The sequence below is a fragment of the Taeniopygia guttata genome, chromosome 1A, assembly GCF_048771995.1.
Source record: "Taeniopygia guttata chromosome 1A, bTaeGut7.mat, whole genome shotgun sequence".
Classification (NCBI taxonomy): domain Eukaryota; kingdom Metazoa; phylum Chordata; class Aves; order Passeriformes; family Estrildidae; genus Taeniopygia; species Taeniopygia guttata.
Window position 1 is genome coordinate 58062084 of NC_133025.1, and position 13032 is coordinate 58075115.

Sequence of the window (13032 nt, forward strand, 5' to 3'; positions counted from 1 at the left end):
AGTTTATTGCTAGTTATCTAAAAGATTGTCTTCGCCCGCTGCGGCTGCTTTGGTCTGCGGCCCAGGCAGAGGCACACACTCTCCTGACACCCTCACTGTCCAGTGTCTCCGTCGTCTCTCTCCCCGCCCAAGGCTGCTGCTATATTTTATATGATATATTACGTATTATATGTTTACAGATTTTCTCCAATACCTACTATCTATGTTACAATGTGCTCTTCTACTCTAAACCAATCTGTGAATGCCAACATCACCAAGAACATGGAGGTAAGGAAGAAGAAGGAGGAAGAACAGGATCAGCCCACTTTCCTCCATCTTAGAACTCCTGACACCCATGTACAAAGTGAAACCCCCCTGTACAGGTGTTAAAACCCCCCTGTACAATACTAAAAAATTTTCCCCTCTAATTTGTGACTACTTTTACTATACCATCTAACCCTCTGTGACCGCTTGTTCCACCTTCAAAGTTGGTAATTCATTCCATGGCTCAAACTCAAGATCACAGCTGTTTTCAGCTGCTTGCCAGGGTCTAAAATGCTTCTGACCAAGGCCTGGAACCTCTGAAAATGTCTGAGGGACATTTTGAGTTCCGATATGCTGCAAGGTCTCCCCAGAACACCCCCAACTTTCTCAGCCTGTCTGTGGAGCTGGTGTGTATGGGGACAGGGCACAACCTCGCCAGAGCAAGGTCTGACCCACCCCCTACCACACATTCCAAGCTCCCAAGATGTTTCGAAATAGATCATCTTTCCCAGTCTCTGATACAGGTAACTCCAGCCTGAAATCTCTCATAATGTGATTGAGTGGGGCTTATTCTCCCACCAGCTTGCTTAGAAACCAGCATATCTTTTAGCACCCAGTGTGGGGCAAGAGAGAGAAGCTGAAATTACAGTTTTTTTCTAAAACATTTTTGTATTGGGCTACAGAAAGTCCCTGATTATTATGATGCCAAATATATTCAAATGTATGTTGTACTTTACCCTGTATCTATTTCCACACATATAGGGAACTATTTACTCATTGTGATGGCCTTTTTAAGGCCAGGGAGAGATATCGAAGTTGGTTTGTTAATATACTATGTTTATTTTATTGTAACATCAGAGGCAATGAATTTCATTTGGAATATATATTCAGTCCTGTTTGCCTGTGCTAACCAGATCTCACCTCTGCCAGGCCTGGAATGAGCACCTTTCTTTCACAAATGTCTCTCTTCTGTGCTTATCTCAAGTTCCTGCTGTGGTTTGTCTTATGGCAAGTTCCTTCCACTGTGATCTTGACAGTGTTTGGGACAGGCAACTGTGCTCTTTAAGTCCTTACAGACCTCTGGAGGTCCCTTCCAACCTCAGCCATTCTGTGACTCTGGGAATATCCCTTTGGTCTGTTAGGGTCAGCTGTCCTGGATATGTTTCCTACCAATCTCTTGCCCATCCCTTGTTCATTGTGGCCTTTGGGGGAAAAATTATTTACATTGAACCTGCTCCCTTTGGCTTGGAACCAAGGCCACCACACTCTCTCTGCTATGATTATTTGACCAAAAGTGACCCCTTGTCCTCCTTCCCCCAGCCCCTGCCAATGACTTAAGGTGTGAGAGAGTAAGGTGGGTCTGGGCCACACACCCATCATGCTATTGCAGAAATTACCCATCCAGGCTGGAAGAAGGACAGCTCAACCATCTACAGCCTCTCTGGGTAACCTGTTCCAGGGTTTCACCACCCTAAATCTAAGAAAATTCTTCCTTGTATCTAAGTCTGCATGTACACACCACAGAGGCCTAACAGGCCTTAGAGTAGGTGTCCACTACTTTTCAAGGTGTCCACATTCTTTTCAAGGATGCTTTGCCAAGGACCAAAGAAAAACAACAGTTCATTTTCTCATTTTTGGGACCACAGTCCCCCCCATTTTCTTCCTGTCCTGGTGCCGAGGGTCTAAAGAGCAGAGATCATCTTCTTTCTGAAGACAGAGGGCATCACCACACCCTCCCACACCCTCAACTCTTCTCTGTTCAATCCACTCCTGTGCTGGTAGTCACTGAAACACGTCTCTTGGCTCACCAGACATCCCCCTAAAATGTAGTCTCTCTTGGAGACGAGGATTTGTTCAGTCTATGGTTAATAAGAAAAAGTCTAGCCAAAAGCCATTCCATCATCTCCTCCCACCTAGAATTTCGTCTTCTAACATCTTGGGTCCCAGACTGTCTCTCTTCTCTTTCAAATCAAGGAGGAGTAATATTTCACAAAGCTTTCATCATCCAAGAAGGGTTTAAAAGTCCAAATTCCCCGAATGGACAGCCGGACTCTATGCCCAGACCTCCGGCTCCTATGCTGGGCACCTTCCTTTGCCCCCTTGCTCTTCTCCTTCCCCGTGGTGCACTGCTGACAGACCGCAACCGTCTCCCTCTCTCTCTCTCCAGAGAGACTCTGGGGGGGGAAAGCAGACATCCCAGATTTTTCTCCACCCTTCCATCTGCAGGGGGCCAGCCTGGTTCCAGTCCTTCCACCCTTTGGCCTTACCTCAGTCAGGCCACGGGCTTCCCCTCTCCCACCCAGCCACCTGGCTGCGGTGGGGAAGAGTCTGCACTGCACTTTGACCAGAACCAAAGAGAGAAAGCTCCCCTGGGAGTTATGGCTTTTAACACCTCTGTGTTCTCAGAGGCGTGTCCAGCCTTCAATTGGTCAGCCAAAGTGTCAATATCCAACCCCAATCACTGACTGGCATGACCCTCTTCCTTCTGAGAAAATTCCATTCCGTGTTAAACCAAGACACATTGTTCCAGAGGGTTGTCAAATCCAATTGGCAAGCCAAAACCACTACACCCCCTTCCCGCCAAATTATTCTCATTTTGAAATTAAAGGGCTTTCAGGCAAAGATATGAGAAAAGCAATAACAGTTCTTTACTAGTGTGTGTACGGATGTAATGACAAAGGAATGGACTCAGACCCACACTGAGAAGTTTATTGAGAGAAACAAGATGTTTTTATGCACTTCAAGACACGGTATTTCCTTATATGGTGTTTTGCTCTATCACACATTGCCATGTCAACAATACATTTTCTTAATGTCCTTATGAGGTGATCACGGGTGTCTGGCAGCTTGCAGCAGAAAGATCCAGTAGAAATTCCTCCTGTGGAGAGGAATCTTCCCATTTCATAGCAAGAACCTGGAGAATGTTTCCCAGGAAAGGTTTCCAAGTTTACCTTGAAAGGAAGTCCAGCTTTTATAAAATGAAATCAGCAAGTCAAAGTGACTTGATTACATTTTTAGTATAGTATAGAAACAGTGGGTCTGATGGCATAATTGACGCTGTTAAGGCAGGACAGTATGAAAGAACTCCAATTCAGAAGGCTTGAGAGTATTTTGCCGGGTGCTCTCTCTCCCCACTGCTTTCCCTTGCCCCAGCTAGCTCTGGGGAGAAGGGGAGCGGGCAGATCTCCAGTGCCTCCCACTGCGCCCTCGCGGGCTTTGGGCGGAGCTGTGTGGGTTTGGGGAGCAATCAGCGAACCCCACGGCGGTTTAATGAAGAGAGTCTTTCTCCGGGGGGCGAATTCCGATTTATTGCAATCCAACGGGGAAAACAATAATCCGAAGGGACCCAGGCGAGCCGCGCCGGCGTTTGTCTGAGCTGCGCTGGCGGGCAGGGCGGAGCGGCGCACGCTGGAGCCGGCCGAGAGGAAAGCCCCGGAGTGGCTTGGGCGGGGCAGCGGTGCGCACTGGGGCCAGCCAGGAGAAAGCGGCGGGCGTGCCGCACCCGCAGATTAAGTACAGGACAGGGGAAAACTGGGGCAGCCAATGGGGTAACGCCACGGGGGGCTTGAGGGTAGTGGGGTACGGGGGTACATCCAATGAAGGACAGACAGGTGGAGGGTCCCAGGACGTCTGCCTATCACCCAGCTTCCCGGGTGGAAGATTCCAGGTGGGGGGGAGGGATACCGAGTGACAGACAGGCATTTGGGGGTAAACACAGTGACTTAGCATTTCTTGGGGACAACAGACCCACGGGGAGAGACGGGAAGACCCGGGGGGAATCGTTACAGAACTGAGGGTACATGGAACAAACTTATACATAATGCAAATGTAGTAAAACATGAAAAGCGCAACTCTACAGTATTTAAAATACATCATTCTTTTATAGAGAGCATCGTCCAGACCAATTCTATTGGTCCTAGAGTAAAAACATTTCCCACCATTGTTGTGCAGTGAATGATGCTCAGTGGCAGAACTTATCTATAAACAATATGAACAACAAGAGAGATAAAGAATTATTTACATCTCAACTGTTTCCCAGGTTTCTGCCTGGTTAGAAACTCTCCGTTTTCTCTCTGACTGAACTGAGAATATCCACACATAATTGCCAGACAGCCAGGACCAGGGCTTGGCCAAAGCCTAAAACTTGACTGGAAGGCTTTCTCTAAATACCTACAAGTAAATCTTTATTAATATCAGTTAGGAAGATGACTTCACAAGAACTTATCTTCCCCATGAAAAGGGGACAGATCAAAACACACAGTAACTGATAACAACACACATCTCCTAGGAAGGCGTTAAGGAGTTGTTTCCTAATGGAAAGGAGGAAACAAAATTACGAGAGAATGTTTCTGCCTACAGACTGAGGCTTAGCAGCTGCAGCTCTGTTCCTTTTTTTTTTTTTTCCTAAAGAAAAGAAGTTAAATTATTTTAGCTCCCCTCTGCTTTTTCTTTCATCTGCAAGTGTAATCTCTCTCCTGAGAATGGCTACGGCTTCGATGCCTGTCTTTCTTCACATCCCTGGTCTTCTTCCTACAGCATTCTTCATGCTTTCGGTCAGAATCCTTAGATTTTTTTGGTCCTCTTGTCATCTTCATCACGGTGGTGGTGCTTTTTCTTCTTCTGTCTTTTAGCCAAGTGTGACTGACTTGTGTGAGACTTCTCTACATCCTCATCCAGCACAAGGTCATACTTGCCATCTTGCTTTGGTTTTACTTTTTCTTTCAGAGCAAATTTCGAAGGTTTGTCACCTTCCTTCTCATAGTGCTTGGAATCTTCCTTGGTATACTGTCCACCTTTTCCCTTCCATTTAATCTTTGCAACAGACTGGCTAAAATCCACATGTATCCGTCTGTCATCTATCAGCACATTGTCCATTTTGAAGTAGGCTTTCTCACAGTCTTCCTCCTTTTCAAACTCAATGAAAGCATAACAAAGAGATTCACCAGTCTTCCAGTCTCGGATCACTTCGCAACTTTTAATGGGACCAAATCGTGAAAATATTATCTCCAGGTCTTCACCTGTGGTCACAGGATTCAACTTACAGATAAACAGCACATTTTCTGGTGGCTTGATGTCTGCATCTGGTAAGTCTCCCACCATTTCCAGAAGAATAGCATGACTTTTTGCTTCTTTTTCGGCCTGAACTTCTTCTATTTCATCTGCAGACCGTCCTCTCATGTCATCAATTTCTTCATCTGCTCCTATTCTGCCACTGTCAAGCTGTTCCTTTGTAGGTTCTGGTGAGCGATCAGGAACACACAAGCCAGGTGGATCATCAAAGGGATCATCTAAAATTACTGTATGATTTATCCTGATATCTTGATATGGGATAAAATCCTTACCTACAAAGGTTTCATTGATTTTCATCAATACATCCATGCCTTCTGTCACTTCTCCAAATACTGTATGTACACTATCAAGGTAATCCAGGTTTTCCCCTGTGGTAATGAGGAACTGTGATCCATGCTGATCACTGCCATTGTTCACCATTGAGACAGTTCCTTTCTTCTTGTGTTTGATTCTGGGCACCTTTTCTGCCTCAAAAAATCTGGCTTGCTCACCATACAGTTGAAAAAATATGGATTCCCCTCCATGGCCAGTTCCCATGGGGTCGCCAGTTTGTATAATAAAATCCTGCTGTACATTATAAATAAGACAATAGTTGTAGTACTTGACTTTGCAGAGCTTCAGGAAATTCAGACAAGCACGGGGCCGCTCCTCTGTGTACAGGTCGATGACCAGGTCGCCCATTGTGGTCTCCAGCAGCACCGCCATGCTCTCTGGAAAAGATATGAGAATAAGAATAACAGGTTTTTACCAGGAAAATTAAAATAAAATGCAGTAGTACAAAAAACACTGAGAGCCAGAATACAACCTGACACCCTGTGAGTCAAGGTGACAGCAGTAGTCTGAAAGAAATGGTGGCTGCAGTTGTCCTGCAGTGACAGCTGTGGTTCTGTGATCCTGGAGAAGGGTGGAGTTTCACTCTGCAGGTCCAGTGCAGGTCTCGTCTTCCTCTGGGAATACAGCGGAGAAGGCTGACTCTGGTGTTCTACAACTCAACTTATATCCAGGTAGGACTTCTTGGCTCCTCCCCCTAGGCAGAGCATCTCACAATGGGATGATGTAATTCTTATCAGCCATGCAGTGACACTTAATGGCCCATTAAGCAGAAGATATCGCCCTGGAGGGAGGATGGGTCCTGGAAGAGATAAAGAAAACTGCCCCACCTGATTTTAACAGATGGTAATAGTATGCATACTTTTGGTTACGCATTGCAACCTAGGACAAACACTTTTTCAATAAAAGATATTTTATATCTGAGGCATTCCTGTTTCAATGCCTCAGTGCTGGTAAGGCTAAACACACACAGCCTATTCCTGTACACATGCAGACACATATTCCTAACAAACTCACAGTGTACCCTGCAGCACTCAAACCTGTAATTCCACTATTTTTCTCTTTTACCCACAGTTGAGACTCAATGCTTCCACAAAACAGCAGAGAAGGGACTGAACCCCGCCAGGCAAGAGCTGAAGAATTTGCTTTAGGACTCAGACCTGCCAATTCTGGCTATTCCATAACAAACCATGCAAAAAGGAACAACGGGGGACTTCAACCCCACAAAACCACAGCTGCAAAATTCACAATTCACCCAGGCAATTGCAAGATTTAGTATAGCCCTTATACCTAATCAAATTTCTGTGAATTCTTACAGAAGGAACCCTAATTTCCCCGACAAAACTCTTGTCTTACTTTTGCAACTAAAACCAAACTTGTGTGTGTACTGAAGACTTTAGAATTCATCATGCAATTGCATTTTATACTTTTAAGCTGGCACTAAGGGTCAAACCCACTTTTGATATTCACTTATATAACTTCACATATGTATAATAGAGGATAGCAAATTATGCTATCACTAGTAATTTATTTTCATTATCCAATTATATCACTGATGCCAAAATATTTTTGCTTTTTATATATTTTTCATATATATGTAGCTCTATAGACTTTTATTGTATAGTTATATAGTTTCTTCTGCTAACTCCAGTATTTTTTTAGACAAACACATTCCTGGAACCCTATTCTAATTTTGCTGCTTCAGTGAACCAAAGCCATTCCACCTTTTCCATGTATTTAGGTATAAACAATGTGGAGCTAGAAGCAACGGTGAGGCTTCAGTAGGGGGCCAAACCAAGAGGGGGAATTACTTCAGTAGCTGTACATCTAACTGGGGATTCTTGTCAACTATGCTAATTTGCTAAACTTAAAAATAATCTAAAAAAATTCTCAATCATTCTTTTATAGGGGTTTCAATATTCCTGTGCTTACACATCTAATTGGTCAAGGTCAGCTCACTGGCCTCACTGCAGACTTAGCTGTCTGCATTCAGGCTTGAATGAGATCGGTTGGGGCTCCTGTTTGAGTTCAAATCCAACCTGTGATTATCTTGTCCTGGGGACTCATTTACTTCTACTCTGTAACAGCTAGGCTGGTCGAATTAAGATCTGTTATGGCAAATTTATATGTACAGCCCACAGGCCAGCTGTTGCTGTGACAGTTCCCCCATTCTCTGTTTAAAAAGGGCGAAGTGACTGACATATGTCAGGGACATACAAAGCACACAACTCTCAAAGGTCCTTGTGAAAAACAGCCTCAAGTTTATTCTCACAGCTCCTTTTATAGGAGCTTCAAATTTGCCAAGCTTACACATGTGATTCATTGAGGTCTTAGCACTGACCAGCTCTCTGACCAATAATATATCCGTATTTAGGGTTGAATGGCAATGGCTGAGGGTCCCTGAGTAGATTGGAATCCAGCCTATCCTTGTTCACTCAGGGACTGGCTTCCTTCTAGGCTGGTTGAGTTTGGGGGGCAGCTTCAAATCAGCAGCAGTGTGACAGACAGGATGACAGACAGCATGATGTCACAGATGATAAGCCCAGGTCAAATAAGGCTCTCCAACCAACTGGACAAGCCTAACCCCCCAGGCAGGGATGTATCCCGTGTACTGTCCAGGAGCTGTCAAACAAGATCACCAGTAATACAATTTTCCATGCTAACATGCTGCAGGCTCATTACTTAGAAATTACAAATTAAAACTTAACACTACAAACAAAAAACAATTCAACTTCAGAACTGTCAGAAAAAAAGGAACAGAAGAAACATTTTGTCTTAGTTTAGGTTTGTGACCCATGTCCTTAAATAGATAAAATCCTTAAGTCCCCATATACCAAATATATCTGCAAATTACAACTCAACACTACAAACAAGAAACTATTCAACTCAAAACCATCTCAATTAAAAACACACATCCTTCTGCTACTGATGTTTCTCAAATGTTTAAGTCTTGGGGTTCAAGTAGAGTGATGGATATTGTCTTGCCATTGTTGACAACATACTGATTCTGACAAACTGTCAGCATCCTGAGTTATGTGGAATGCAAGTGAAAAACATGAGAGCACCCAAGACTTAAGTCTTTTGTGGGGGGTTTACACCCACCCCACACTTTTTTTTTCCCCTTTTACAAAAGTTTCATTCAGTTATGTACAAAACTTTTTCTGCTGCTTTGGATCCTCTTCATGGCATGACTGTTGCCCCTCTTCTTCCTCCCCTTTGTGTTTTTCCAATTTTTGCCATGAGGTCTTTTGCAGGGTTGAAGACCCCGTTGATTTGCTTCTCACAGACATAACAGCGCTGGGATTTGCGGTAGTGCTGTAGGGCACAGCTCTCACAGAAGTAGTGCCGACACTTGGTGACCACAGGGTTCTGGAAGGAACCTCTGCAGATGAAGCATTTGAAAGGCATGTCCTCCTCATCACTGCTCACCTCATAGTTTCCACTGTCATTGACGCCGTAGCGGCCCTCGTCCAGCTCCCGTTCAATCTGCCAGCCGTGCTTGTAGTCCGAGCGGTCGTGCAGGAATTTGCAGCTATCCCCAAAGCCACAGAATCCAGTCTCTTTGTAGTCCTTGCAGATGTCAGGCTGGTAGTCCCAGCGCACTGTGGCCCGCAAGTGCTCCGGAGCATGCATGGGGCCTTTTCTGACCATTCCTGAGGAGGTATTTCCCATCGATGTGTCCTTGGGCTTCACATACTTCTGGTAGTTATTAATGCCATGATAAATTTTATCATCTTCCTTTCCTCTCAGCTTCACCTGGATTTTTTGGCTGCGCTCAAAGATAGCCTGGGCATCCTTCTCCGTGTCCAGTTCATACACTGCTGTGGCCCCCATGTCTTCTGGGCCAACAGGTTTTGACGACCTGGTTGATTTGTAGGTGACCCCGATTTCCTTGGCAGGATCCTCATCCTCGCTGCTGCTTGGCGCATACTCCAGCCTCTCCCTCATGCAGCACCTAGTCTTCTGGATCATGGAGTTGGGGGTGTCCCTGGTCATCTTCTTGCGCACCACGGTGCTGCCCTCTTCCCCACTGCTGTCCTGCTCCTGCCCACTGCCAGGCCATTTCCGCCGGCTGCTGCCTGCAGCTCGCACCCGCTTCTTGAACACAAAGCTGCAGACACTGCTCTCCTCCATCATTGTGTGCTGCTGATTAAAAAATAAATGCAGAAAACACTGGTTTAAACTGACAGATTTAGGACACAACCTGACAGCCTGTGGGTCAGGGTGGTGGCAGCAGTCCCATTAAATGGTGGCAGCAGTCCTCCTGGAGTGACAGATGTAGTTCTCTTAGAGCAGTGATCCTCTAGAAGGGTCTGGTCTTCCTCTGCAGCTTTAGTGGGGGTTACTTTGGCTCTTGTCCTCTGGGAGTCTAGTAGGTAAAGCTGCCTGTGGTGTTCCACAGCTCAGTTCATATCCAGGTAGGAATTCTTGGCTCCTCCCCCAGAGCAGAGCATCTCACAATGGGATGATGTCATTTTATCAGTCATGCAGTGAGACTCAATGGCCCATTAAGCAGAAGATAACGCCCCACAGGGAGTTATCAGGGATGAGTCATGGAGGAGATAAAGAACACTGCCCCACCTGGATTTTAACAGTTTATGAAGATGGTGATATAATACATACTTTTGGTTACATCTACATTGTAACTGAAGACACTCAATATAACAGTCTTCTTTGGTGAGGTTCAGCATTCTTGAATGTTAGACAATTTTACAAAACTATTTTTCATACTTGTTGGACTTGTAAACTTGGCTTGAAAATAAGTTCAGTTAAGGCTGGCTTGTCCTTCAGAGCCATAACCTTACAGGTCCAGGTATCACCAGAACCCAAATAAGCATACATATCACACATTACCACCCTTATTCCTCCCACTATCCTGGTTTCAGGGAGATCCCTAGAAACTATACCCAGGGAAAGAGGAAAAAGTCAGTGGGGAAAATCTTTCAGTAAAATTTGCTGGCAACAAACTTATAGCAGTCTGAAAAAAGAAACTTATAAGACATCAAAAATGCAACAATCACTAATGAATCTGAAGTTATCTAGTACCCTAACAATACTGATCAGCACCATGTAGGCAACAAGTTGGAGTAGCCAGATATCCTTTTGAGAACTTTTCTGGAACTACAGTCCAAATATTCCCCAACTACTGGTGCATATTCCTTTCCATTTATGGAGTTAAACTTTTCTAGCTTGATTTCTGCTAAGCCAGTGGTATCCATATTGTCTGGAATAGGCCACCAATGCATGTTTAAAATGCCTACTCCTCTTACATCCAAATATGAGCAACATTTGCAAAAAACCCATACTGTTATTCCTTAGTTACATTCAAGTAACTTCATTTTTTGGTGCTGTGCTGGTTTGAAAATAAACCAGTGTCTTGGGTGATTTTATGATTATAGTCTATTCTGTGATCATCTGTTTTGTGCCCAAAATGATTGCTGTACCTTTAAGGTGGGGAGTGAGAGAGTGAACCTTGGGGTTCTTCCATGGGCTTTTTCAAACATCACTCTCCGGGCATCTGTGGTGCTGTGCAGACTCCGTTCTGTTTTTCTTTTTTCTTAGCTAGATTGGCTTCTATTAGCTTAGGCAAGAAGGTTTTTTCCCTTTCCCTGGCCTTGGAGAGGCTGTGACAGTGATCACTTGATAGCTTTCTCCAGAGAGAACTGTACAGTTTGGTTTTGTTCTGAGATCAGAGAGAACAAGAAGAACTGGCCAGAGAAGGCTGCTCCATCTTGGCCCCTGACCTCAGAATATCCAAGCCAGTGAGAGAAAGGACACCAAATCCACCTGCTTCATCTGCTGTGAAGAGGAGACCAACATCAGGGATTCACCAGGTTCCCATTTGCTTGTGTTTAAGCTTCTGTGTGAACCCCTTATTTTTAAGGTTTTTTTTCTTGAGACAGGAAAAAAACCCTAAAAACCTTTTCCCAGCATGTTGCCAGCTGTTGTGGGTTTTTATTTTCTGTAGAATTGTGGGTGTTTTGTTCTGTTGGTGCAGGGAGGGGGGGAGGGGTGGGGGGAGTGACTAAGGTCTGACAGTTCAATACCTAGAATTTATTTACCCCTTTTTTCTGTGCCATGTGGGCACTCCATTTGTCAATAAAGGGGTTTGAGAGCCCAGGACTGAATCAATATGCGTATTGTAGACGGTTTGGGCACCGGAAACAGGAATGCCCCCAGGGGTAGAGGGAGCAGAGGGAACGGACCCACTCCTACTTCAGGAATGAAGGGGACCAGGGGCAGAATCTACAGCTGAATCCCTGGTTACAATAGGGCCAGGGAAGAGGAAAATTGGCTTTTTAATAGACACATTGCCCACTTACTTGGTATTAAATATGAACCAAGGAAAATTAAGCCAGGAAACTGCAAATTTTGGTGGTGCAACAGGAAAAGTGGAAAAATGAACATTCTTTAACCCCATTAAATTCATAAAACAGTGGCTAATATACCAATTGTTATATATGCCTGAGTGTCTGGTTCCTCTTTTAGGAAGAGACCTGTTAAGCAAATTGGAGGCTCAGATTGTATTTAAAGATGGAGAAATACCATTATTGATACCTGAGACTAAAGCCATCAAGGGAAGGACTTTTATGTTGCAGGGAACACCAGAACCAGACAACTCTGGAGGAATACCCAGAAGCAGTAGCAAATGCAGTAACATCCCTGGTTTGAGCCAGTGGAACTCCAGGCTATTCCAAACAAGCTCAGCCTGTAAGTGTTACCCTAAAAACTGGATCAAGACCAGTAAGGCAGAAATTGCATCCTTTAAAATTTGAAGATAGAAGGGAAATCAAGAGCCTAATAGACAATTTCAGAGAAAATCACTAGTGGTTTAAAGTGATAGATTTGAAGGATGCCTTCTTTTGCATACCTCTTGATAAGCAAAGTTAGGGCATTTTTTCCTTTGAATGGGAAAATCCCCAAACTGGTCAGAAGACTCAGCTTACCTAGACTGTGTTACTGCAAGGATATAAACAGTCCAACAATTTTGGGGAACCAACTGGCAAAAGAATTAGAGATCTGGAAAAAGAGAAGCCAGAAGAATTGGTCCTGCAGTATGCTGATGACATCTTACTAGCAGCTGAAACTAATGAAACATGTAAGGAATTTACTGTGAAAGCTCTAAATTTCCTAGGTCAAGGAGGTTACCAAGTATCTCAGGAAAAAGCTTCAATCATGAGGCAGCAAGTTACCTACCTAGGATGTGAATCAGTACCGGAACAGTGGAGGCTGGGAATGGACAGAGAAGAAGAAGACATCTACCACATACTCCAACCTGTGACTGCCCAGGATTTAACAGCATCTTCAGGTGTGGCTGGATGATGCAGATTGTGGGTCTCAGATTACAGACTTTTGGTCAAGTCATTGTATGAGCTTTTAAAGGAGGCC

The 13032-nt window shown here is 44.5% G+C and overlaps 1 protein-coding gene and 1 pseudogene across 1 annotated transcript; both read right to left on the minus strand.

Annotated features, from left to right (window-relative positions):
• Positions 1-3083: 3083 nt before the first annotated feature.
• On the minus strand, positions 3084-6153 carry LOC115493416 (peptidyl-prolyl cis-trans isomerase-like 4). Its single transcript, XM_032746334.3, is given in 2 exon segments — positions 3084-4821; positions 4823-6153. Coding segments are annotated over 2 exon segments (1323 nt in total). The 5' UTR covers positions 6019-6153; the 3' UTR covers positions 3084-4694.
• A 2340-nt stretch (positions 6154-8493) lies between these two features.
• LOC100221492 (E3 ubiquitin-protein ligase RNF113A-like) lies at positions 8494-10028 on the minus strand (annotated as a pseudogene).
• Positions 10029-13032: the final 3004 nt, after the last annotated feature.